This window comes from Paramisgurnus dabryanus, chromosome 18 (assembly GCF_030506205.2).
Source record: "Paramisgurnus dabryanus chromosome 18, PD_genome_1.1, whole genome shotgun sequence".
Taxonomy (NCBI): Eukaryota; Metazoa; Chordata; class Actinopteri; order Cypriniformes; family Cobitidae; genus Paramisgurnus; species Paramisgurnus dabryanus.
The window spans coordinates 14,349,788-14,377,008 of record NC_133354.1 but is presented as its reverse complement, the minus strand read 5'-3'; the positions used below and the strand labels follow the sequence as shown (position 1 = coordinate 14,377,008).

The window sequence follows — 27,221 nt, the reverse complement described above, 5'->3', positions numbered from 1 at the left end:
CCATAATGCCATAGCTTGGACGAGTTTATTATTATTCTGTTATGTGGAAAAATATATAAATAAAGAATGAGTGAGTGTGTCCGAACTTTTGGTGTGTACTGTACTTAAGAGCACTTCAAACTCGCCGTTAATAATGTTACTGTACCCGAGGTCCAAGTGCTGCAAACTATGTGCTCTTCTGCCATACAATATAGATCTCTTTTTTTTCCACTTAGAAATTTGCCCATGTAACTACTCATGTAAAAGTCTTTAAATAGGGAAAACATGGAAGTGTTTGGTGGCTTCTAAATTCATCCCTGTCTGGACCATAATGAATGAATTGTGCTAGGCTAAATGCTAACATTCACAAAGCGCTGTACAAAGATTAAGTGCACGCATTCAGAAAATATAGGTATGTATTAATTTGTCTAAGTTGAGGGAAGAACATAGTAAAATATTGAAAACTGTTTTCCTTTAAGAATAAAATGACATGCTATGAAATAAATTATTTTACCCTGCTCACTTATCTGTCCATTAATCTTTTTACCACCTTGCATTCATTAACGCAATATATACTACAAACTAGCGATGTGTTAAGACTATATAAGATGTTATTCGCTGTTGTAACAGAGGCCAGCTAGTGTATGAAGGTTGTGCAGTTAGTAAACATCATTCCCTAATCCCGAATCGGCCGGTCATGCAGGTTGAGCCCTCTGGGCCTGTGCGTGCTTCACCCTCCCGCGCACACGCGTCCGCATTAGTACAGAGGCTTGCAGAGCGCTTGACTCGGATGATGGACCGATTGCCTGTTCAACTCCCACTCATCTTTGAGCTGTTAACTTTAGTAATTTCACAATAAATGTATTATGGAGGAAGTAAAATGTTGGCTAATATTATAGCTTATACAGTTTCATGACAATGACATATTACTTAAGTAAGCCATAAAACTTCATCATATGAGTATGAAATTCATTAATAAACTAATTTTTGTGTAAAAGTGACAAGATTGTACGCATACTCGAAATGTGACCTCTGCATTTAACCCATCCCAATGAGTTTTGAGCACACGCACTGCAAGTCGTGAAACAAAACTGCCGTTATAGCTATATAGTGGAGACACAAAAAACATGCATATATTCTGATAAAGTATAGCTAAAGTGCAATCTATGTAGTTTTGGATAAAAAAACTAAAAAAGCACAGTGAAACTACAAATAAAGTCTAAAACCTATAAGAACATAAGCAATTTTCAAAGGTTCAGAAATTGTAAATAGGTACAATGGCAGATTTTAATTGGTTTCATTTGATTTAAGTGTTTTTTCTACATTTTTATATTATTTGCCATACTCAGCCAGCCTGATTTTGAAGACTGCATACTCCCTGATAGACAAAACCTCATAATGTTCTGAAAAGCCATTAAAAATTACCCAAGGCGAATTCGTTTTTTAGGTTTGCCTAGAAAATGGCATCATTACTAAACGTCTCTATTAGTTTAACAGTCATAAGCGTTTAATACATTTGGATTAGTACATTATCAGCCCATTTTGTGGTAGCATTATCCTTTGTCCTCTATTTCATCTTTTTATTTTTGCTTATCAGCAACTATAATTGAGAGGATTGATAGAAACTAAAGAAGAAGGATGAGGAGGGTGGGTACAATATCAAAACTTGAGACAGACTCCAGCCAGGCTCTGGAGAAATGTGGCAGATGCTATTATCTAAAGCGATATACAGTGCTTTTTAATCAATGCAATTATCAGTATGTGTTCCCTGAGGTCCAAACCCATAACCGTTGTGTTGCTAACGTAAGGCTCTACCCATTGAGCTACAGGTTGATCCACATTTCACCACTTCAGCAATGTTAGAGCAAGCGCAACACCCATTAGGCAGCGTCCAACCAAAATAGCATTCCTAAATGTAGGCTTTATTGGCAATATCCAGCCAGCCTGATTTTGAAGACTACGTACCCTCTGATAGACAAAACCTCACAGTCATGAGCAAGAGCGACGATGTCTGGAACCACATTTTCTTCCTGCAGAAGGTTCAGCCCCCAGTTGGATGTGCCAATGTTTCCCTTGAAGCAAATAAAAAGGAAAACTGAGAAACTAAATATTTATTTTAAAGAAAATGTATTCAAATACCAAATTCTCTCTCTCTCTCTCTCACACACACAGCAGCTCACCAAGGCCCAAAGTGCAGCTTTAAGCTGTTTAATGCCATCCCATTTGTCCAGTTCTGGACAGCGGATGGTGTAGCTCAGATCTGGAACCACATTCTGATATAACAAAAAGAAGTATTAAATGTACATATGTGTCACTTTAAGTCCAGTCATAAATTATTTTGGAGCACATACCTGAGCTTCCAGTAAATGACAGCCTGTTTTATCATGTACAAGTTGTCCATACAAATGCACAGGAAGATAAACATTTGGCCTCTGTAACCTGTAAGAAAAATGAAGGCTTAGAAACAAAGATTTTATTTAGATTAACATATAAAAAGAAATCCTTTCAGAATCATGACATTTGAAATGTTATAAATAAGTTAGAGAACAAAAAAACCTTTGGTTGCTTCGCCGAACATAATTATCCCCATCTACTGGCTTTCGGTAGGTAGTGAGAGCTTCATTCAATTGCTCCTCTATGAGGTCCACATACTTAAGGTTATATTCCTACAGCAGAACAAAGGCGCATTTACTTAATAATAATAAACAAACTGGTTAATGTACAATTGCGCTAACATTATGTAATCTAACTCAAATACACTATACGTAACTATAACTGCTATATGTATAAATGAGATAGACAAGCACAAATAAAATGCTATTTGTTGATATTCTGTATTCTACAATAATTAGATCTAAAAGCATAAACTTAAGTATATCAGTTTGATCTTAAGAGTTAAAAATAATGGCAAAGACGCAATACCTTCTGCCACTTTTCAAGCTGTTTAGTGACATATCCCCTCTCATTTAGATAGGAGAACCCCTTTGGAATGGACAAGAACCTGGAGATGAAAGACATAACATGTAGATGAATGACATATCAGTTTGTCCAGTGATTTTCCTAAAGGCGATTTGTGCAAGTCAAAATTTCTAATAGGCAATGCACAGTATGTGCCCCAAATAGAGTGCTGCAGTCAAGTTGCAAGACAGGTCATGTGATGGCAGCAACCATGACCAGAAAGCAGTATCATTGTCTTTAAGAGTATTATGTGTATGTGTATGTGAGTTTAATATATATGAGTTTAAGGGATACGCCAGCCAGATATTAAAATTACCCCATGATTTACTTACCTCTAAGCCATCCGATACATGTCCATCATCTTCAGACAAACACATGTGAAGTTATTTTGTAAATGTTCTTGCTCTTCCATGCTTTATAATGATTAAAAACAGGTATCTGTGAAAAACCTCTTACTTTAAACCTCATTAAAGTGCATTCATCCTTCACAGAAGTAATCCACATGGTTCAAATGGGTTAATAAAGGTCTTCTGTTCAATTCAATTAAATTTATTTATATAGCGCTTTTCACAATTGTTTAATTGTTTCAACGCAGCTTTACATTAATAAATGCAGTAGAAAATACAGAAAAAAATCGATGGAAAACGTAAGCAGCAAAGTACACCGGCTAAGATTAAACTGTACTAGGGAGCCTCGTAATAATGTAACGTATAGAAGAGGGTGATAAATCAAGCCAATAGCCCTATTCGGACGGGAATAGTTTTAGAGGGGGACCTCTGAGAAAATCATGCTTCTCAGAGGTCCTCTGTGTTTTTAATCCCGTCTGAATTGGCCATGTCTGTGTTTTTCTCTGACGACCTCCGTAAGAATTCCAGAGCAATTTACCTACTGTTTTTTGCTGAACTCAAAGGTCCTCTGAGAATCTGAATCCCGTCCAGATGCAATGTCTGTGTTTGCCCGCAACATCTTTTGAAACATGGTTATTTTCGTGTTTCGGCCAACGTGATCTGCCATAAGGTCTTACTAACGTGCATATATTGTACTTCCTGAGTCCCATTCATTCAGATATGGATGTTTTTTTTCCATTCGGCAAAATAATCAGTTGAATTTCAAACACTGTTAAGACATGCCATTGTAATATCAGTATAAGGTAAACTCAACCTTATTTTGTTTAAATCCGGATTGTTAATGTTAATAAATAAAGATAATAAATTGTTATTAACTCTTTCACCGCCAGCGTTTTTAAAAAAAGTTGCCAGCCAGCACCAGCGTTTTTCATGATTTTCACCAAAGTTTAATGCCTTCCAGAAAATGTTCTTCTTTAAATATATAAACATACAATATAGCAAATGAAAGAACAGACCCTCTGCTTTCAAACAAAAAAAAAACGTTTCATCCTACCTTTAGTGGTTCTTTTGCAATCAGCTTTTGAAAATGGGTAGGTTTTTGCAAAAACACCATATTTTGAGCAAAAAGCAGAGATAATTCCATTTTTATGACGGACTTTTCATAGAGATCCCATTCAGAGCAATCTTTAAAACAGACACGGACATGCAGCAGCTTGCCATAGGGCAATACTTCCGTAAGTTGAGTTTATTATAAGCAGCCAGTTATTTAAAACATGTAGTCAGTAGAATTTGTATACGTTTTTTTGATTTGGTAAAATTAAATAAAGAATTACATGTTCTGGAATAATTTAACATTTAAAGCAAAATATCAAACATTACAAACACGCGTATCCAGAGCACGTGATCTTCTGCAACGCACAAACGCAAGAAACAGACATCTCTGGAATAGCCTGGGAATTTTTGTCCGTATCGGTACATAAAATCCGGACGTCGGAAAACTAATCCAGTCCGAATGGTGCTAATGTCAGCTGACTCTCTAGGGGTTGAAAAAAAACGTTATAAACTAACTTCCTGTAATACCAGGCTTTCGGTAAAAGCGCCATCGCAATTCACGAGAGTCACTTCACAACGTACCCAGGGCAATAAACGCTCACTACGCTAAAACTATTTTGTGAATCTTGATGGCGCTGTTACCAAAAGCTAGTTCTTATCAGAGATGGGACCAAGTCACACATGTGCAAGTCTCAAGTAAGTCCCAAGTATTTTTTTTCTTGGGCATGTCAAGTCAAGTCGAGTCACATGCTATGTCAAGTCAAGTCAAGTCAAGTCCTGTAGTAGGTCAAGTCAAGTCCATGTCAAGTCACCTTATTATTGTAATTTTACCTGCAGAATCTGATCTTAATAAAGTGAAAAGACAAAATAGACAGTAAGTAACTATCAGTAAATTACAATAATTTGGATTTGCATTGTAAATACTCATGTTCAGTAATACATCATGGAATTAAACAAAATTGTAATCTCTTCCGTTCGCGTGCCTACATTTGAAATAACGAACTTGAATGTGAATCGCTCCTAACATTGTAGAATCCAGTCATTTTTCTGTGTGTGTGTGTGTGTGTTCAAGTGGCAAACTTAGAAAAAGTAGCCAAGTCTCGTACCGCTCAGATCAAAGTGGGCGTGGTGTGCAGAGAGGGCATGACTGATGATAATGTCATGATTCAGACAACGCCATTCTCAGTCTGTGCTCCAGCTGGGTCAACTTTATTATATTTTTTTTAATATTTATATATTTTCTATTCAAACTGAAAACATGATGTGATTAACACTCAAGTCATTCAAGTCATCAGGTCTCAAGTCAAGTCAAGTCCCGAGTCTTTAACTTCCAAGTCCGAGTCAAGTCTCAAGTATTTTATTTTTTGTCAAGTCAAGTCACAAGTCATAAAAATAGCGACTCGAGTCGACTCGAGTCCAAGTCACCATGTCCCCTTGTCTGGTTCTTATAGTTATATAGCTTGAAATATGGATACTTTAAAAAAAATTCTAATCAATTACCGGCAGAAGACCTTTATTAACCTATTGGAACCGTGTGAATTAGTTCTATAAAGAATGGATGCACTTATATGGGGTTAAAATTTTTCCCAGATCCCCGTTTTCTATCATTATAAAGCTAATTTTTTATATTTGGCTGGAGTATCCCTTTAAGGGGGTTAGAATAAGTTTACCGTAGCAGCAAAAGCACCCCCTTGTCTCCCAGATGAGTCAGTGCTGGTTTCATCTGAATCAGAGCATGGAGGTTTGCCTAGAACCACAAGACTGGAGTTTAATGTTTTTTTGTGAACAAAGTCATAGCCACTTCATTTGAACTCTAATGGCTTTATGCCATTACGGGTAGACTGATGTCACCTTATCTTCACAGGCCTCATCCAATATGTCCAAAGCCTCTACTGAAACGGCCTTGTTACGGTCGTGAAGCTGAGTCACCAGCAGTTCCATCCCCCAGTTGCTGAAGAACTCAACATTAGCCCGGAGCAGCACCCGAAGATGCTTGGTGGCGTACAGCCTGCCATTCTGCACCAAAGAACAAGAACTTCATTACTGATCCAAAACACTTTTAACAGGATAGATGTTTTGTTAACAATGGTTCAAAGGGTTAAAGGTAAACCTGCCCAATGGACAGCCACCCTGAATCTTACATCAGTGGCCGCAGTGAGGATCTTGGAGAGGATGACTCGTGCCAATCCATCTCGACTGTAATCCAGTGTGGAAACAATCAGCTTCAGAAGATGATCCTGGTTCTTCAGAGAGCACAGGTTCAGCAGGCTGCCAAGAAAAAAAGAAGAGATGCATAATTTCTAGTGTTCATCAGACTAAATATATTTAAGGATTGTATTAGGAACACCTAGAGAGTAATTTTGGCCAATACCAATAGCAGATATTTTGTGATATTATATTGGATTTATGCAATTGCCAGAAGCTTTTATTCAAAGCAACTTATAGTGCATTACAAGGTATCATTTGATCATGTGTGTGCCTTGGGGATTGAACCCATGACCTTGTGGTGACCAATATATTGTGCATCACTCATTTTAGACTAACCATTGGAAGACACTGCACTTCTCGAGCATCTTAACACCTTGCGGGTGTGCTGAGAGCGTGCCCAGGAAGAGAAAGTAGTGCTGGCTTAGGGTGGTGAGCAGGCCGTTGCTCTGCAGACTACGGTCTGGCTTTAGCCCAGAGGATGAGGACAACCACTGCACAATATCCTTTACCAGGTCCTCAAGATACACCTGGCCATCCTGAAGATATAAATATCGTGAAACAAGGAATAACATTTCTTGACCCTCAAGTCATTCCAAACGTCTTTCCATTATAAACGTGACATTCTTTTTGGGGGAGACGGGGAATTTCGAGTGTATTGTTCCTTTAAGGCTCAGCTCTTTTATGACTTTTATCCTCTCACCTCATCTGACTCCAGCAGGAACTCAATAAACTGACAGCCCACCACTGTTAATTGCTTGGCCTTGCTGTGATCCAGCTCCAGGCTGGCATACAGCTTACTGCTTGGCTTGTAGAAAAACAGCAGCCTTCGCACAAACCTGAGAGAGAAGTAGTAGCTTTTAAGGTGATGAATGGCTGACAACAATGTAAGAGATTTCCCAGAATTTTCCACACAACAATGCTTACTTGTGCAGCTGCTCGTCTTTGTTGTTTCGAATGTTTACATTTGGCCACTGCAGCATAAATGTTGAACAAATGAAAAAAAAATTATACAGTTACGTTATGTATTAATGCCTGTTTAAAGATGCTCACAGAAATTTAAAACTGACACCCCATTTCACATAATATCCTATACAAAAAGTACTGCATTGTGACATTCTATTGAAAGAATAGTTAATTCTTTCATAAAAATTTAAATTAATTTATAATTTACTTGCTTACTTAGATTACATTAAATTAGTGCAATAATTTTTTTTAATAATATAATTAATAAATTATATAACATTAATATTGTCAATGTTCATTAAAACATGCATAACATGTATAATTACGTTACATATATAAATACATTTAAAATCCCACTGGAGTCATTTAAATTACTTTAATGATGTATGTGCAGTTTAAAGGTCCCCTGTGTAGATTTTAAGCGGCATCTAGTGGTAAGACTGTGAATTGCAATCAAAGGCTCAGGACCTGTCCCAAATGGACTTTCGGGCTGGTGACCTTAAATTGCGCGTGCTCGCTTAGTCAGTCCTTCCAGAAAAAAATTGAGTTTTTTGTGATTGTTGCAGGCAAAAATCCTTGATCTTGCGGTACGTTTTCTTAAAAAATGCGATTGGATATGTGGGATATTTATGCAATTTTATGCAATGAAGTTGCAGGAACTTGCAAAAATTGTTGAAACTTGCAAAAACTGTTTGCAGCTTTTGCAGCTTTTCAGTGATGTTCACGTAGCGTAAATACGTCACTTCATAACGTTCCCATGGCAACAGGGAACATTGCTGCGCTTGTGTGAAGTGCATTTTTGCTAAGATATATGTGACTTATTGCTTTAAAAATGGGTGGATTATGAAATCATGCAAGCCCCTATATTTTGCAGGCGGAAATCTGCAATTTATGCGGTGAAAGTGTGGCGTATTTGAAAAAAATGCGGCCTTCAAATAAATATGCAGACTTTGGCGGATTATGCATTGAATCATTGCACTTTTCTAGAGGGACTGCTTGCTTAGTCTACGAGTCTGTAGGGTGTCCCATCTTCTATTTTTACGTTCTGAAGTGTGCTCATCAGCGCCCCCTTTGCACCCTTGATAAAATGACGAATCAGACGAAGGATGGGAGGAGTTCACATTGATGGGCAACTTCTCTTCCTATTACAGGTGTGACGCTTAAGTCTGTCTCAAAATACAACTGCTGTGCGCCCTCGCGCCAAGGAGTCCCTATATTCTGCACTACATGATGTCATTAAAGTGTGAACTCTGAGGAGTCCACAAGTAAGGACTCAGAATGTTGCGATCTGAAAACAGCTCACCCCTTCCTTTCGAAAACGCATAGTGAAGCTACGGTAGCCCCAACAGGACAAACATGTCATATTCTGAAACAACGTAGTGACAAAATGCGCTCTATAGAACAGTTTCTCAAATAAGGACTACATGATGGCACAAAATGGCAACTTTCATGTAAGGGGACCCACGGTGTATGTAGATAAATCATTATATACAACTAATAAAATTAATATAATATTGTCAAGAGATCCTTCCAAAAGTTACACAATGCAAATTTAACGAAAGAAAAGGAATACATTTACATTTGTGATAGCATGATGGTGAGATAAATTATAAGATAATTTAAATGGACTATTCCTTAAAGGCGCTCTAAGCGAATAATGTGCGACGTCACTTCCTGTTGATGTTTGAACTGTTTTCAAACAGACAGAGCGTAGCTAACTCCTCCCCCTCCCCCTCCCTTCCGTGCTTTCATGAACGCGCCCAACCCCCACCCCCAAATCCTTCTTGTCGTTTATTGGCTGCAATACTTTGTTTTGTTTTGTGCTGCTAGGTTTGGCCATTTGTTGATATTGCCGTTTGTGAAGCCTGGGCTGTCTACAGAGATCGCGTTTTTTTACAGTTTGATCAGCGGACAGGCAGCAAGCAGATAGTGAGGAGATGTTTCCGGTATGTAACAAAAAATGTTTTATGGTCTAAAACGCTTCAATTCGCTTAGAGCACCTTTAAGGAACAATTCATTCAAACATGCAAACTTTATTCTGAGATGTTTGCAAATATTTCACACTTCCATGTCACACTAGACTTGGGTTTCAGTATATAAAACTCCAGCTCTCACCTTCAATATGGTACTGATCAGAATCCAGTTCCAGTCCAAATTCTGTTTATGATTGAGAATCTGGCTCTCTCTGAGGTTTAACATTAGAGCCTCCTCTGTGTCCTAAAACCACAAAATACACAAATTATAACTGACAGTTCAACACAAAGCAACTTTCAGGGTTGGAGCCTCCAACTGTTCAGTTACCACACGTTAGATTTTACCCCTAGGCCATGCAACCCATTTAATGTATTCAAAGCACATGCAAGCCGAAATATCAAAGTAAACTCCACAGATACTCCTCAAGCCACCAGCATGTACCTTAATAACAAAAATGTCTCTCTGGGGCCTGATGTGCTGATCCCGATAGCAATTAGCAGCCAGCGAGTTGCGAATAATGTGGTCCAAGTAAAGACTGCTGGGTTTGAGGCCACGTTTCTTCTTCTCGTGAAACCGCTTCAAGTAATTCACAGCAGCACTGGCCCGTCTACGAATCACAACCAAACAACACACATACAGTCTCAAATTTCAGTACTACTTTGTAATGCCAGATATACAGGATTTGACAGCTCACTCACAATCTTTTCTCCTGAGGAATATCAAAAGAAGCAGCCATGTTCATCAGAGTGGGCAGGCAGTGCAGGTGGTGACTATGAGAATGAGGGAGGATGGTGTTGGCCTGAAAATAAAAAGAAGATTAATTAAGGTCATTTGAGATACGATGCATTGCAAAAATTCAGACTGCATTGATTCCACAGTAGTACCATGTGCAAGAGTTCTCCTAAGAGGATGGCGGCACAAACTGAAACGTTATCATCACTGCTGGTGATCACCTCCACCAGACCCTGCAAATGACAATGTCAGACTGGTTAAACTGGTTTATTAGGCTATTAGTATTAACCCTCAAATGGTCCTTGGGATCTATATGACCCCAAACGACATTTCATTAGTTAAAAAAGGTTCCCTTCATCTCAGAGATATAAAAATTTGTGACTTTTCCTAAATAATCTATCTTTACATACACACAAAAAACTGGGCTTCATTCGGTTTTTCTAAAGGTATATAAAAAAATGTATTCATCTGTTAAAAACTATTACAAATAATATTTTTTTTTAATGTCCTTTCTAATGTTTATATAAAGTTAAATTCACAAAATGTATCACTAAAGTAGTGAACTGAGCAGTTGTCCATATCCAGTAAAGTGAATGGGTCTCTATGGGCATCTGTTGGTCGAAATGATTTAATTCCTAAACTGTTATTTTTTTTTTGTTTTTTTTTTCTAAAAACCGATGGCTGAATTCAACACCTTACACCTATATCAATCTCTAAAAACAATTTAAATCCAATTTAAATAATAATTTATGTGAATTTTCATAAAAATTTGATATTTTTCAGGCAAGCCAATGGTGTAGTTGAGGAATTGAGTGCTAAACCGGTACTTCAAAAGTACTTAAAATCTCTCAAAACACAGCTTTATTGTATAGATGAGAAGTAAACAAAAAATATGATATATTATTTGTATTATTGAAAATTTTGGGGTCATATAGACCCCAAGGGCCAGAAGTGTAAACAGAAAACGAGGAGCGTTTGAGGGTTAAGCCAACTTTTCACTGTACAAGACATTTGAACACGACTGTCAGTTTATTTGTAAATCTGTGCCAACATGGGTGAGAAGCTCATTCCAGCACAAGAGCCTTCAATTTATAAATATTCACTCTAGTGGAATAAATAAATACACATGAATGAAACAATAAACAGCTATGCATATATAAAAAAGACCGGCAATATTGAGACAAGATTAAAAATAATTATTTTTTAAAAGGATTAAAGAGTTACTGTTAAAGTTAAACAAAAAAGGATTAATAATTTTCACCTCACACACAGTTTTTGATTGCAATACATTGAAACACATCACTTTCGGTCAGAATATCCCATTCGGTGTAGTCGCACAAGTTAAAAAATTTTAACGAATCCAACGCTCAAAACGGATCCGAAAACTATGCATTGGTGGCCGTCACCTCACGCAGCCCATTTGCGACTCTACATAGGAAGTGAATGATTATCAGCCGTCATTTGTTGTGTAAAGTGAAAATGCGGCTTTAGACTGAAAACTTATGCGAGTATGATATAATATTGACCAGTGAATTGTTTAAACTAGTACAAGAAATGCAAATTAAAGCCCAAATAGGAAAATTCTCTCATAAGTTATTGAACTTCATGCCATTCCAAAAGTATATTACTTGATTTCTTCAGTTCACCCCCCCCCCCCCCCAAAAAAAACTGTCATAATTTACTCACCCTCATGTTGAACACAAAAGAAGATTTTTTTTTTATAAAAGACAGTAATCACACAGTTGATGGCACCTATTGACTTCCATAGTAGAAGAAACTAATACTATGGAAGTCAATGGGACCATCAACTTTGTGCAAAATGAGAATGAGTATATGAAAATTTTTCTTTTTGGGTGAACACCCTCGTTAAACTCATATGTTTTATATTAAATTCCCATCTTGTGAAATATGGCAGCACATCAATAATGTTAAATCTCATTGGATCTTGCACGTCTTGTGACTAGTTGTGATTTCTGTGTCGTGCCAGCCTGTTCGAACTTAGTCTGAGATCGGTATGTTTTCATGGATATGTGACATATCGATTGCTAAATAAGCTCAAAACATGAATCGCTTTCTCTTACATACATATCATTTTCCTTAGGAAGACATAAAGGATGTTAACTCATGGAGTGGATGTATAAGCTTTTTGGAGCTTCACCATGTTGGCTCCCAGATAACATGACAGCATTTATATCATATTTGGGTAAACTATTTCTTAAAGAAAATAGAAATCCATTTTGATTTGTGCTGACATTATATATATTACCTCTAAAAGTCCACTGTTGATGAAGGCAGAAAGTAGCAAGGCGAGATAATTATCCATCAAATCAGGTCTGTGTGGATAAAAAGAAAGCAAACACATTTGAGATCTTAAATTTTTGTCAAGGCAGTTTATTTAAGTTCATGATTTAAGGGGGCAAGCACACCAAAGCTTTTACGCACATGGCCAGCATCTTTTTTCAATGGAAGCACAGCGTTTTTTTGAGCTAAAAGAGATTTGAAAAATAGTCAACTTTGGGTGAAAAGTTCAGCTCGTCAATGTCAGTTCTTACACCGCTGTCCAATCACAGTGGAAGAGGGGCGGGACAAAATATCACAACAACCAACCGGTGCATCTTACAACGACTGATAAACAAAGCAGAAGTATCACAGCAACCGTGTAAAAAAGCTTTGGTGTGCACGTCCCCTAAGGCTACGTTAAGCCAGCCAAATGCTTTTACCTGGACCGTGCTCTATGCGGAAGTATAATTTTTGCTTCTGAGGCTACAAAACCATCTGACAGTCTCCATGTGTCTTGAAACCTACTGGGGTCTGGAAAGGGAACAGATGACATGATTTCACATTAAAGGTCTGGATATAAATACATGTCAATCAGCTTGAGCAAACAGCGGTAGCACTCACCCACACTGAGGAGAGCTTCTATAAAATCTTGCGTCGCCACGGGAACGGGGAGTCTGAATATCTCATACATTACCTCCAGCAGACCTTGCTGAAAAAGAGATTGGTGTTTTCAAGTACCTTGTCTTTTAATGCATAATGATTGTTGTTGCCAACACATACTTTATCGTATAATAAACACATAGTAAACTCTACAATATACAATGCAGCCTTTGAAATAAGAGGAATGAGTTATTTGCATCCCATGTGTACAGCAAGCACTCATCATACCCGCACTTCCATATTTGGTATACACAGCAGACCAATGAGCGACTGGATTCCCGAATTGCCTGACTTGCAGAGGTTTATGATGCCTGAGGGTACAATGAAACAAAAACGGTTCAGTTAGAGATCACGAGATGTAACACACAAATATGTTATTTCCTTATAAGCAGTACATATAAGGGTGGTTTCCCATTAGCTTAAGCCAGGACTAGGTCTAAGTTTAATTAGGAAATATAACTAGTTTTAACAAACATGCCTTACTAAAACATTACTTGTCTAGGACTAGTCTTATCCCTGTCCTGGAAACTGCCACTTAAAGATCACCTAATATGACAAAATATTAGTGTCAGGTGTCCCCAGAATGTGCCAGTGAAGTTTCAAGTCCAAATACCCCATAAATCATGTATTATACCATGGTAAAAAGGCCCATTTTTGGGTTTGCAATTTATTATTAAAAATAATATAATTTTCAAATAATATCATTAAAAGGAAACTTTTTTTTGAAAATATGCTCATTTACCAGCTCCCCTAGAGTTAAACATTTGATTTTTACAATTTTGATATCCATTCAGCTGATCTCCGGGTCTGGCGATAACACTTTTAGCATAGCTTAGCATTATCCATTGAATCTGATTAGACCATTAGCATCGTGCTAAAAAAATAACCAAAGAGTTTTGATATTTTTCCTATTTAAAACTTGACTCTTCTGTAGTTACATTGTGTACTCAGAATGACAGAAAACTAAAAGTTGTTCTAGGCAGATATGGCTAGGAACTATACTCTCATTCTGGCGTAATAATCAAGGACTTTGCTGCTGTAACATGACTGCAGAAGGCGTAGTGATATTACGCAGCACCTAAAAATAGTCCCCTTGATTACTTTCAATAGCAGGGGACTATTTTCAGGCGCTGCGCAATATCATTGCACCGGCTGTAGCCATGTTACGGCAGATTATTGATTATACCGCCAGAATGAGAGTATAGTTCCTAGCCATATCTGCATAGAAAACCATAACTTTTAATTTTCTGTAGGTCTTAGTACACAATGTAACTACAGAAGATTCAAGTTTTAAATAGAAATTAAAACTGCAAGCAGTGATGGAAGGGCCCTCGCACACATGACACCGCCACGCCGTGGCATTAGAATGAAAGGGAACAGTAGTAAATAGGCATTTAAGCATGTAAACATAGGTGAACCATTTAAAAGTGTAGTATAATGTGCCACATTTCCTGTTGCTAATTACAAATGACAGCGAGGTAGCATCGTGTAAGATAGCATGAGAGAGAGAGAGAGAGAGTGAGCGAGTGTGTGTGAGTATGAGTGACTACATGTAAATATTGGCATGTAGATGTGTTCAGTCCAGGACTCTTATCAATCATGTGAAGTTTGGGACAGATCAGACATTGCGTAATCATTGTAAACATGTCACTTCCTGCTGCCAGCTGGTGGCGCTATAACCATAAGTGACTATTGACATGTAGATGTGTTCAGTCCAGGACTCTTATTAATCATGTGAAGTTCGGGACAGATCAGACATTGCATAATCATTGTAAACATGTCACTTCCTGTTGCCAGCTGGTGGCGCTATAACAATAAGTGACTATTGACATGTAGATGTGTTCAGGTCAGGACTCTTAGCAATCATGTGAAGTTTGGGACAGATCGGACACTGTATGCCTGAGTTCCAGCAACCTGTTTCATAGCGAAACATCAAACTTTGGCTGTCCAAAACAGACACAAATTTTAATATAGAATCAAATCCTTTGCAATTTAGCATCACAAAGGCCTTAAGATGACAATCACCAAATATGAAGATGATCCGACTAAAACTGTAGGAGGAGTTAGTTAAAGTATGACTGCTGGAAATGAGAAAAACTGAGCCAAAATCTGAGAAATAATTCAAAATAGCTGACTACCTGTTTGGTGTAGGGCATTGCTCTATGAGACTTTTTTGTAGGGCTTGTAATAAGACATGAGCATACCGAAATTCGTAATTGTAAGTTAAACACAGTCCAAGGGCTGCTTCATTCAATATTTGAAAGTGGCGCTAAAACATGTTCCTTCAGGTTGCCAGCTGGTGGCGCTATGGCTATAAATGAAAATTGTTATGTAGATGTGTTCAGGTCAGGACTCTTAGCAATCATGTGAAATTTGGGACAGATCGGACATTGTATGCATGAGTTCCAGCAACTTCCTGTTTCATTGGAAAACATCAAACTTTGTCGGGCCAGAATTATGTAGAGTCAAATCCTTCGCAATTTAGCATCACAAAGGCCTTAAGATGAGAATCACCAAATATGAAGAAGATCCGACGAAAACTGTAGGAGGAGTTAGTTAAAGTATGACGCCTGGAAATGACAAAAACTGCGCCCAAATCACAAAAATAACTCTGAATAGCTGACTTCCTGTTTGATTTACGGCTTCACTCCAAGAGACTTTTTTGTAGGTCTTGTCATGCTACAGAAGGGTACCGAATTTCGTAATTGTACGTCAAACACAGTCCGAGGGCTGCTTCGTTGAAAATTTGTAGGTGGCGCTATAGAGCCATTTTCCCACGCCTAATTCCAAAGCCTACACCACATGTAAATTTTCATCACTCTTGACATCTCTGCAAAATTTCATGAGTTTTCGAGTATGTTTAGGCCCTCTAAAGTCCCGCTGAAGTCGGAGAAGAAAAAGAAAAAAAAAAATAATAATAATAATAACTCCTTGAAGAACAATAGGGTCCTCACACCCCGGTGTGCTCGGGCCCTAAAAATATTGAAACTCTTTGGGTTTTTTTTTTTTGCGCGATGCTAATGGTCTAATCAGATTCAATGGATTATGCTAAGCTGTGCTAAACGTGGTAGCGCCAGACCCAGAAATCAGCTGCCTGAATGGATTCCAAAACTGTAAAATTCAAATGTTTAACTCTAGGGGAGCAGGAAAATGAGCATTTTTTCCCTTAAAAATGGAAAACTTTAAAAATGGCTAACTATATCCCCTGTAACACTTCAGTAAGTTATTAAAATATTCTTACCTGACCAAGAGCGAAAGGAAGCAACAATTGACATCTTACTGGCCAAAAATCGAGCCTCCCTGTCTTCCCTGTTAAAAAGAATACAACACATTAAAAAGCGCAGATAAAACAAAACAAGATGACTGCTTGCTTTTTCGAAGAACTTACTTTGCAACATTTTAATAAGCCTATAAGAGGTCTTAAATTAACACACTCACTTGAGTTGACCCTCTGCGGTATCTGGGTTGTGCCTGTAGTGAAAGTCTGTGTAAGGTGCCAAGATTTGCTAAAGTTCAAAGGGGAAAAATGACAAATATTAAATATTTTATAACTTGTCAAACTGTACAACAAGACTGAGACTGGGTAAAGACAAGATTAATGGCAAAAGCAATTCATTGGCTGTTGTTGAACATGCCTCAACAATAAGATAAGACACTAGAGAGATGTATACCTCAAGCTCCACATCCGAGCGAACATATTGCCGTGTACGTGGATGGTTGAGCAGGTGCAAAATGGTGGTCATAAGAGCCTCATTGATTCGACTGAGCTGACAGTCGATTACATTCTTCAGAATGGTGCTGAGCCCACCCCTCTTGGCCACAATCTCTGGGTTCGCCAGTGCTGGATGGACAAACGTGGACAAACAAGAGCTCAACATATGAATTCACTACATAAAATCTTTCGGATTGCGCTTTAAAGCAACACCAAAGAGTTTTTGCTCTTTGCTCCCCCTACAGGTTAGAAGCGGAATTGTCCATTACCACTTGGCCGATAGAGGGCTGCAAAGCGAATGTGAAAGTGCCGTTCACCCTGTTTCGAGTGGATGAAAGACTGGAACTGTTTTTGGAAACGTTATTTTAAGGTTAAAAAAAACTCTTTACTGTTGCTTTAATTTTAGTGTGCAGACCCACCGAGTTCACAGATTATGGCGATGCAGGCCCGAACCATGCGGTCCCGCTCCTGGACTCCGTCGTTGCCCACAGCGATGAGAGAGTTTGCGACCGAGCTTGGGAAGAGCAGGGCATTCACAGTGATCATCTGAAAAGTGTAGAAAGCAAAGTCAAAAACTAAAAACAAACACATTTCTACATGTAATCCATCATAAACTTTTATTCGGTGGGGTGCAAAATCCAAAAAATTAGCAGTGCAATGGTCATGGGTTCAACCCCTAGGAACATTCATACTGTAAAAGCACACAGCTTAAATGCACTATAAGTTGCTTTGGATAAAAGAGTCTGCAAAACACATAAATGCAAAACACTTTTGGCCAATTTGTCAGTTTTATGATTCTCAAGTGTGCTGTTGATCGGCTTTGTGGCTTTAATGCAGCTAATGCACATCCACATTGGTAAGGACAAAGCCAATACTGAAACTGTGGTTTGGTGGTGATTTCTATCTGCAATATGATTCAATACATGAAAACCATTTACATGTACAGGTTTAGCGTTAATGCTCTTTATTGTCATTATCAGCACTTTCATAACTCAATCGATTTAATAAAACAGAAAATGTGTCCGCATGACCTCACCTTTCTCACCAGTCTGAGAGCTTGTGTGCGTTCCACTTCGTTACTTTGCTGGATGTCAATGCATCTACAGGTTAAAAAAATCATCATAAATTAATAATCAATCTATGTGCTGGAAAGGGTGACTATTAGCCTACTTGCACATTCTGATTCATATTCCCATACAAGATCTGACACGCACAAAGAGAAAGCCAATGCTGCAGGCTGAGTTATGTACCTACAGCGGGATACATCACCACAGTGCTTCAGATTGACCTTAAATGGACTCGACTAGCTCTTTACATGAACTTTAGTTTCTCACAGATACATAGAATGAGATCCTAACAGGGGATGATCCACAACTCACCAAAGATTATCATCAAATCGGATGGACGCTATTACCTCCCCATTTGTAATCAAATACTAGCTCTGACTGAATTGAACCATCCATACTAACCTAGCAATCAGGTAATCCACCTGGAGATGAAGCACTTTCTGAAGGGTACTACTGTCTCTGATGAGGTGGCGGAGGGCACGCAGACCAGCCGCACGCACCTCCTTAGCCTCATTGAGCAACGCCAACCTGAGGCTAAAAAAGAATCAGGTTAAAAGTCAATGACGAACAGCATTCTTAAGAAACAAGCTTGTGTAATGTGATGCAGTTCGAAGGAAAACAGTTGTTAGGCATGAAATACAGCAGGACAGGACTTGGTTCATTTAGTTTTAAATCAGATTATTGGTAATATACCCTTCACACCACAGGGCATAACATGTTCACCCCTCCTGCTGTCTGGTTAGAGTAGATGCACTATTGAACATATTATGTCCATTAAATGTCCCAATATAATCCTGGATTATTCTAAACCCTGTCCGGGAAGCAACCCCAATATGATACCGGAGAAAATACTTATTTGTCATAAAGTAACTCTCTAGCATCATAAAAGAGATTAAACTCATAACACTTCTGAGGCAAACTTGTGGCTTTGACGTAATGCAGTTCATGTGCTTTATGACTCACCAGATAATAATTTCTTCATAGGTAAAGCCAAACTTTTCCTCTGAGTGCCCGACATTGCAGAGCAGCTGAATTAAAAACATAAACAAACAATTATTCCTCTGCATTGGTTGCCAGTAGAGACATTGAGAAATTAAGTCTATAAATCTTAGCACTCAATCACATATTGCTTCATGTAGTTCCAGGGCATTTAACACAGAACACAAACATGCAAAAAGAGTTGGAGGGGATGTTATTTCATGCACAGAAATTTATACAATTAATAGAGCGGTTGGCTTGACAGAACCTGTCAGCCGTGACATGCATGTTCGCCTCCCAATAACTGACAAAGATCTCGCTTTCCTGATAATTCATCAGTTGAACACCTAAATATGAGTAAGGTTTTCCAAGAAAGTTAATCAGATGTTGAATAAAGCTCAGTCTTCCCTGTTACTTTGGAAATAATAGTCGGCGCCACATGTGACTTGTGAAGTGCCTAAGAGATCTTGTTTGTGCTTGATGTTAGAATGCAAAACTAATCCAAATAGAGCATTCCAGTTCTCTGACGTTTTCAAGGAACAGCATCTGAGCTTTGTGGAATAAATGCCAGATCTTGTAACTGGAATGCAGAAAAGCTTTTTAAATCATGTTTGACAGAAACCATAAAGAACTCAATTCCAAGGTAGGTTAATTTTCATTGAGCCAGACCTGTCAATCAATTACATTTTAACAGCTCCTTGGTGTCATCATCAGATAACGAATGAAAATAAATAAAGCAACGAGCCAAATTGGTTGCGAGGCCACCGGGGTTTCTTTCTGTCTGACTGGTGCATGCAGGGTTGCAGACTGCACACACATCCGTGCCGTTTATATTCGGGTTAAAAAATTATGTTGGGTCGGTTCTAATTTTCTTAGGTTTGTCTCGGGTCTTTCTTAAAAAAAAAATATTTATGCACCTCATGTTGAGGTAAAAAGTGATTGGGGTCCATTCTCTGGACCCAAAAAGACCTTTACAATACTCGTGTCCCACAGAATCGATATTCCGAGACCAGGTGCCAACAGAGCCTCTTACTTGTCTTGCTCTGGTTTAACAGTACTAAAAAGAAAGCCAATGCGGAGTCTCTGCAAACGATTTTAGTTGACAAAGAACACAAAAGTTGTGCTGTGTGGAGCTTTTTTGGATGCAAGTCAAATTAACATGAGATGCCGAAGGACACAACATTATTGTGACAACACTACTGGGTATGCAATTTTACCAAACATTTGTAGGAATTCACATCCAGAACTGTCATAATGTTAAACAGATGTAGCAGGCTGGATCAGAGCTGGATTTTAGGCTTTGTGCTGTTAAAGGGGCACTCAACTTTTTTTGAAAAAATATTCTCATTTTCCAGCTCCCCTAGAGTTAAACATTTGTTTTTTACAATTTTGGAATGCATTCAGCTGATCTCCGAGTCTGACAGTACCACTTTTAAACAACTTTTAGTTTTCCGTTGCTCTTAGTACACAATGTAACAACAGAAGAGTCAAGTTTTAATTAAGAAAAATATCGAAACTCTTTAGTAATTTTTTAGCGCAATGCTAATGGTCTAATCAGATTCAATGGATTATGCTAAGCTATGTTAAAAGTGGTTCCACCAGACCCGTAGATCGGCTGAATGGATTCCAAAACGGTAAAAATCAAGTGTTTAACTCTAGGGGAGCTGGAAAATTTGCCTATTTTCAAAAAAAAGTGGAGTGTCTCTTTAATACAATGTATTATACAATGTATAGGTGGTTTCATCATGATTCTCTCATGCAAATGACAAACCTTAATAAAGTTGTTCAGATGGCCGAGTTTGCGCATGTTTGAGACTCCCTGTTGTTTGGCCACATTCTGGAGGATCTCTCGCATGTTTTCCGAGGGGTCTAATGAAAGAAATGACAGGAGAAGCTGATCAGAGAGAAGGCAACATCACTAAGTTCAATGTGTAGTGTAACACAAAGTAACCACATTTCTGCCACAGCTAAAGGAAGCAAAGAATTGCTTTAAAGTCGCAATGAAATTGAAATGAAAAACTATATATGTATTTTTAATAGTGTGGTATTATTAACAAATGACTTATCTGTGAGCTTCATTATTTTTTAAAAATTCGTGTGTGCTCATAATCTTTAATCAAAAATGCAAATCTCCTCCCCTCCTCAAAACGATCTCTCTTCACTTCCGGTCAAAAGTATGGCAGGTGGGCGGGGTCCGGGAGAAGATCGCAGTGATTAGCAATTAGCAACACGACCCAACTTCAAACGATCCAATCAGATCTCGATGGACAAATTCAAATCCAGCCCTGCCTTATTCATCTCAAAAGCCGTTTCATTCGGATATACGTCACCACGGGGAAAATAAGGCAATCGCTACTTCCGTTTCATGGCGACTTTAATGGACAAAATCAAATACATAATAGTAACATTAGCAAACACACGCATTAGAAGGAAAAAAAGTCAATTAGTCTGACCACTAAACACAGTGGGACTTCCTGACAGCAAACAAATGAGCAGAAATGAACAGACAGCTGACATCAAAACAAGAATGACTTCAAATGTTATCAGGATAAAGAACAGAATAGAACCAAAGATACTGGATATGACAAGATTAAGCAATGCTATTATTATAAATCAGGGAATATGATACACTAAAAATGGCTGCTCTGGCAGCCGAAGTCCCGCTTCCAATTTAAAGAACCAATCATAAATGGATAAAGACTGACGTTTCACTGGGGGATGGCTCTAAACAGAGTCACACAAGGTGATTGACAACCTGTGGCATGCATAATAGCCAAACAACCTTGAGAAAGGTCAAAAGAGTTTTTAGCGCAATTTAAAGGGACACCCCACTTTAAAAAAAGACTCAATTTCCAATTTTTCACTCTAGCCTGTTTTTTTTTTTAAAGTGGAGTGTCCCTTTAAGTTTAATTTAATTAAATTATTTGTATAGCGCTTTTCACAGTTTACACTGTTGCAAAGCAGCTTTACAAAAGGACAACAGTTTAAGAAACAAACGTTATAGTACTACATTGTTTTATTGTGATTTTGGCATATGATTTTAGAGGTACCTGTCTTTCCACATTCAAGTAGATAGGACTTAAGTTTTGCATGGCTTAAATAACCAAAGCATTGCAAACATAGCCGCCTAGTGGCAGCACTTCCCTAAAGTGACTTTGATAGTCATCAATGAAACAGAAGTCTGCTTTTCCAGGACGTGACGCATATCCAAGTGAAATGGCTTCTGAAATTAAAAAAGGTAGGGCGGGACTTGAATTCATCCATTGAGAATCAATTGGATCGTTGGAAGTTGGATCATGTTGCCATTTGGAAATGGCTGCAACCTTTTTCTAGGCCCCATCCCACCCTCCCTCGTGACTGGAGGTAATAAAGATTGTTGCATGGAGGGGAGGAGATTTGCGTTTCTGATTAAAGGAATAGTCCATTTTCTAAAAAAAATCCAGATAATTTACTCATCACCATGTCATCCAAAATGTTGATGTCTTTCTTTGTTCAGTCAAGAAGAAATTATGTTTTTTGAGGAAAACATTGCAGGATTTTTCTCATTTTAATGGACTTTAATAGAGCCCAACATTTAATACTTAATTCAACAGTTAACAGTTTTTTTCCACGGAGTTTCAAAGGACTATAAACAATCTCAAACGAGGCATAAGGGTCTTATCTAGCAAAACGATTGTCATTTTTGACTAGAAAAATAAAAAATATGCACTTTTAAACCACAACTTCTCATCTAGGTCCGGTTGTGATGCGCCAGCGTGACCCCACGCAATATGTCATGACGTCAAGAGGTCACAGAGGACGAACGTGAAACTACGCCCCAGTGTATACAAGTGTTGAGAAAGAGGACCGTTCCGACGTTGTTGTATGTGGAATGATACTAATTAATGTCTTTGTGTCAGTTTATTGTTTAAAATGGTCCGCAAATGTGCGTTTCATATATGTAACACGTGACCTCTCTACGTCACTACGCATTTACGTTAGATCACGCAGGACCGGACCTAGACGAAAAGTTGTGGTTTAAAAGTGCATTTTTTTATCTTTTTTGTCAAAAATGACAATCATTTTGCTAGATAAGACCCTTATGCCTCGTTTGGGATCGTTTAGAGTCCTTTGAAACTCAGTTGAAAAAAAACTGTTAAGTGTTGAGTTAAGTATTAAATGTTGGGCTCTATTAAAGTCCATTAAAATGAGAAAAATCCTGGAATGTTTTCCTCAAAAAAACATAATTTCTTCTCGACTGAACAAAGAAAGACATCAACATTTTGGATGACATGGTGGTGAGGAAATTATCTGGATTTTTCTTTTAAGAAAATTGACTATTCCTTTAAAGATTAAGGCACGTGAATTTGCAAATATGAAGCTCACAAATAAGTCATTTGTAGAAAATACCACAATATTCTCAAAGTACAAAACAACATTTTTTGTTTAAATTTCATTGTGACTTTAAGATGCAGACAATGATGCCACTGCCAATAGCTATGTGTCATATTGTAGAGAAACATTATGCTAAATCACTTTATCACTAAATCATTTCACATCTTTCAAAGGAATACGGTATATGACAAACGCCACATGACCAAACTGGAAAACTGGGTTGATCGCTTCCGGTTGCCAGTATGTGCTATTGTAGCTTGTTATTGGTATTGGTAATATTATTATTTGTGTTATAATTATTCTAATATCTGAATGTACTCGAGAAGTAAATGCCTTTATCAAAAGCTGTAAAGTATAAAAAAGTTAGTACACTTTCTCTTACATAGGTTTAAGATGTTAACAAGCATATTCATTGGAAATGGGTTATTCTCATCTTTGGTAGCTCCTGAAGGATTCATGTATAAGCACCATGTCAACACAGAACATACAGAACCAATCTACTATGTTTAACAGGAATGCAGAAGTAAGTTGTGCTTGTCCCCTCGACCCCCTCCCAACCTCCCTGGTGAAAACCCATATCACTGTCCTAACCCCTCTGATCACCGCTGTTATAAATCATTCCCTCCAAACTGGACACGTCCCACCTGCCTTAAAAATGCCATAATTAGACCATTGCTAAAAAACCCACTCTTGATCCTGAAATTCTATCTAACTACAGGCCCATCTCAAATCAACCTTTCTTATCGAAAGTACTTGAGAAAGTAGTTGCCACCCACCTTCAGGATCACCTCAAACATAATAACCTCTTTGAAAAATTTCAGTCTGGTTTCTGCTCCACCCACAGTACAGAGACTGCCCTCGTCAGAGTCACAAACAACCTTCTCATATCATCTGATGGTGGGTCTCCTTCCCTCCTCATCCTCCTGGACCTTTCTGCTGCATTTGATACTGTCGATCATTATATTCTTTTAAACCGGCTCCACTGCACCATTGGACTCAATGACACTGCTCTCAATTGGTTCAAATCATACCTCACAAACCGGACTGAATACATCTCTCTGGGTCACTCCAAATCAAAACCTCATGCGGTGTTCCCCAGGGGTCAGTTCTTGGCCCCATCCTTTTCACCCTCTACCTCACCCCCTTGGCCAAATCATTAGTCGTCACAACATTTCATTTCACTGCTATGCTGATGACACACAGCTCTATGTAAAGGCCACAGCTGCAACCCCATCCTCACAGTCATCACCCTCTAAACTTACCATCTGTCTAGAGGAGGTAAAGGTATGTATGGAGCATAATTTCCTCCAACTAAACAGCTCCAAAACTGAAGCCATCCTGATCGGCACTCCCCACCAGACACAATTCTCACCCATAACCAGCATCACCTTTTCTGGCTCAAACATCCCCCTCTCATCAACAGTTACAAATCTTGGTCTAAAAATGGACTCCCAACTTTCATTTGAAGCCCATATAAATCACCTCTGCAAGACCTCCTTCTTCCACCTCCGCAACATTTCCAAACTCCGCCCCATTCTCTCCCTCCCTGATGCCGAAAAGCTGATTCATGCTTTTATCTCCACCAGATTGGACTACTCTGTAACGCACTTTTCATTGGGATCCCTTCCAAGAATCTGCAGAGGCTTCAGTACATCCAAAACTCTGCAGCTAGGATCCTTCTTTTTAAGACATTTCTTTTTAACAAAGCTTTTAGTTCTCTTTAGATGTATTTTTAACTGTTTCTTCTCATTTTTATTGTTTTTATCCTGTAGCACTTTGAGATCTGTGATGAAAGATTAACCTATAGATCAATGGTTCCCAATCCTGGTCCTCGAGGACCCCTGCCAGAAAGTTTTAGATGTCTCCTTATTTAACACACCTGATTTAACTCATCAGCTTGTTAGGGAGACATGTTTACCATTTTTGAAGTAGGCTGATAAGTTGAATCAGGTGTTTTAAATAAGGAGACATCTCAAACTTTCTGTCAGGGGGGCCTCGAGGACCAGGATTGGGAAACACTGCTATAGATCATACAACACAGCACTGGCTTAACCAATGCCATGATTCTGGGACGGAATTATTTGTTTGTGAGACCAATGGCAGATGGTAGGAGTGGTTAAAAAATCCATTATTTTTGCAATTCAGTTTGAAAGCACTAGTGGAGCAGAACTCACTCACATCAGCTTTAAATCAACTATATGAATTGTAGACTTCCTGTCTAAAATCACATTACTTTGAGGTTGCTGCTTTAGTCTGCTGCTCTTTAAAAGTTCATTCAAGAAAAATTGCCTTTCTCCAATCATTGACATTCTCTCTTAGGAAACAAGTGCTGTGGTCAAAATTAGACATGGGAAAATTTATTTTTCATTGGCAAAAACCCAATTATAGAAAATAGAGACTCAAAGACACCTTCCCAGCAATCACATTGGACCTATTATGTTCAATCACCTGTACCAAAACAAAACCAAACCTACTAACTGGTTTACAGACTCCTAAATGGGTCATCATATTGGAACCAGTGCATGTGAAAATTAAGTATTTAGGCAGAATCTCACAATGGCAGGTGTAACAATTCAGTATAAGTACAGGACACAATAACAGTCAAGATAAAAAAAGTGTCTGCTAAATGCCTAAATGTAAAACAAAAAAACGCCAGCCAAATGCATTAATTTAGAAGTAAGCACAGCAATAGAAAAGCTAATGAGCTACATGAGCAACATTGCAAAGCAACAACACTAAGTGATACCACTTATCACAGCAAAGAATCTGCCAGGAAAACACTGTTTGTTATGATCACATTTGGCAACAACTCTCTGAATGTACAATGTTTATACCATTATATTGACAGCCCCTGGGAAGACAGGCAGAAATCTTGAAGAACGCTTTTTATAAAACCTGTGCACACAAACAATAAAATATGCACACACAGCATAGCCATATTTCTAATTAAGATTTTTGTGCTGTATAATAAGTAAAAACAAGCAACATCGAGAGAGGCCATTTGGCATGACGGACTTCACAAGGATACTTGACAGCTCAGAACAACAGACATGATGCAGTCAGCTGATGAATGAAAAGGAGTGACTCAAGGCTGAGCATGCTTTACAATAACAACAGACTCGATAGCAAAACAATTACCCAAATGTAATGTTCAACAGAGTTATTAAATAAAATCATAGTCATTACTAATGCTGACAAATGATTTTTATAATGACATATCATCTAGAGTGAGTTTTGCACGGTTTATGCAGCAACACTGTTGTTTTGGTCAAAATGATCACGCGGTCATTCGATACGAAAGATGCACGATAACTTTTACAAACAATACAACGCATTATCCATCTCGCTACTATTTAACCTCACCTACTTGTATGTTTTTAGTATTTTTTCATATATAAAATACGGAATCGTGTATGAGGAATGCAGTATCACTACTGTTTGTCTTTCTTCAGAGCTGTGTTTCAAAATCAACCTTTAAAGCATTTTGGGCTTCATATACGCATTTAAGTCGTTGGAGCTGAACAACACGCCTACACGGATCAAAACTGTTATCTAGGTGGGCAGTTCACTAGGTTCATCCGACTTACCTCTTGTGAGATCGAGTGGTACATTTTCCTCCCCACTGTCATTTCGACCTGTTTATGCAAAGATAAAAAGACGTTGGTAAAAGTCATTAAGTTTGGGTGTAGCTGTTGAACGGGACATCATTTGTACTGACGGATCGGTCAATCGGCCAAACAGACTCGGTTTATTCTCACCTCTCATCCGTATACTTCGGATAGGACGGCCTCGGATGCTGACCGCCATCTTTCCCCGAGACGTTCACAACACCGGAAACATCGCGGAATATCGCGAGAACAGAGTTCAACGTAGACTGTCGTGCCTGATTATCTACAAAGACAGTCTGATTTATTACAGATACAAAATAAAATGTTG

At 38.3% G+C, this 27,221-nt stretch overlaps 1 protein-coding gene across 2 annotated transcripts in view; it reads right to left on the bottom strand.

Moving 5' to 3' along the window:
* The window catches only part of rictorb (RPTOR independent companion of MTOR, complex 2b), a 40,321-nt gene extending 13,201 nt beyond the window's left edge, over positions 1–27,120 (bottom strand). For both annotated transcript variants that reach the window (XM_065286813.2, XM_065286815.2), the window contains exons 1-29: positions 27,044–27,120; positions 26,873–26,920; positions 20,683–20,780; positions 18,897–18,961; positions 18,336–18,467; positions 17,903–17,966; positions 17,286–17,412; positions 16,826–16,995; positions 16,593–16,660; positions 16,396–16,463; positions 13,383–13,465; positions 13,116–13,203; positions 12,935–13,025; positions 12,481–12,547; positions 10,367–10,447; positions 10,181–10,281; positions 9,924–10,089; positions 9,624–9,725; positions 7,470–7,516; positions 7,246–7,381; positions 6,882–7,081; positions 6,479–6,605; positions 6,189–6,353; positions 6,008–6,084; positions 2,902–2,980; positions 2,536–2,645; positions 2,331–2,418; positions 2,160–2,252; positions 1,945–2,051 (exon numbers count right to left, since the gene is read on the bottom strand). In XM_065286813.2, coding sequence (XP_065142885.1) covers positions 1,945–2,051; positions 2,160–2,252; positions 2,331–2,418; positions 2,536–2,645; positions 2,902–2,980; positions 6,008–6,084; positions 6,189–6,353; positions 6,479–6,605; positions 6,882–7,081; positions 7,246–7,381; positions 7,470–7,516; positions 9,624–9,725; positions 9,924–10,089; positions 10,181–10,281; positions 10,367–10,447; positions 12,481–12,547; positions 12,935–13,025; positions 13,116–13,203; positions 13,383–13,465; positions 16,396–16,463; positions 16,593–16,660; positions 16,826–16,995; positions 17,286–17,412; positions 17,903–17,966; positions 18,336–18,467; positions 18,897–18,961; positions 20,683–20,780; positions 26,873–26,920; positions 27,044–27,092 — 2,897 coding nt within the window. In that variant the 5' untranslated portion in view covers positions 27,093–27,120. The remainder of the gene's footprint in view (positions 1–1,944; positions 2,052–2,159; positions 2,253–2,330; positions 2,419–2,535; positions 2,646–2,901; positions 2,981–6,007; positions 6,085–6,188; positions 6,354–6,478; positions 6,606–6,881; positions 7,082–7,245; positions 7,382–7,469; positions 7,517–9,623; positions 9,726–9,923; positions 10,090–10,180; positions 10,282–10,366; positions 10,448–12,480; positions 12,548–12,934; positions 13,026–13,115; positions 13,204–13,382; positions 13,466–16,395; positions 16,464–16,592; positions 16,661–16,825; positions 16,996–17,285; positions 17,413–17,902; positions 17,967–18,335; positions 18,468–18,896; positions 18,962–20,682; positions 20,781–26,872; positions 26,921–27,043) is intronic.
* Between the last annotated feature and the right edge of the window lie 101 nt (positions 27,121–27,221).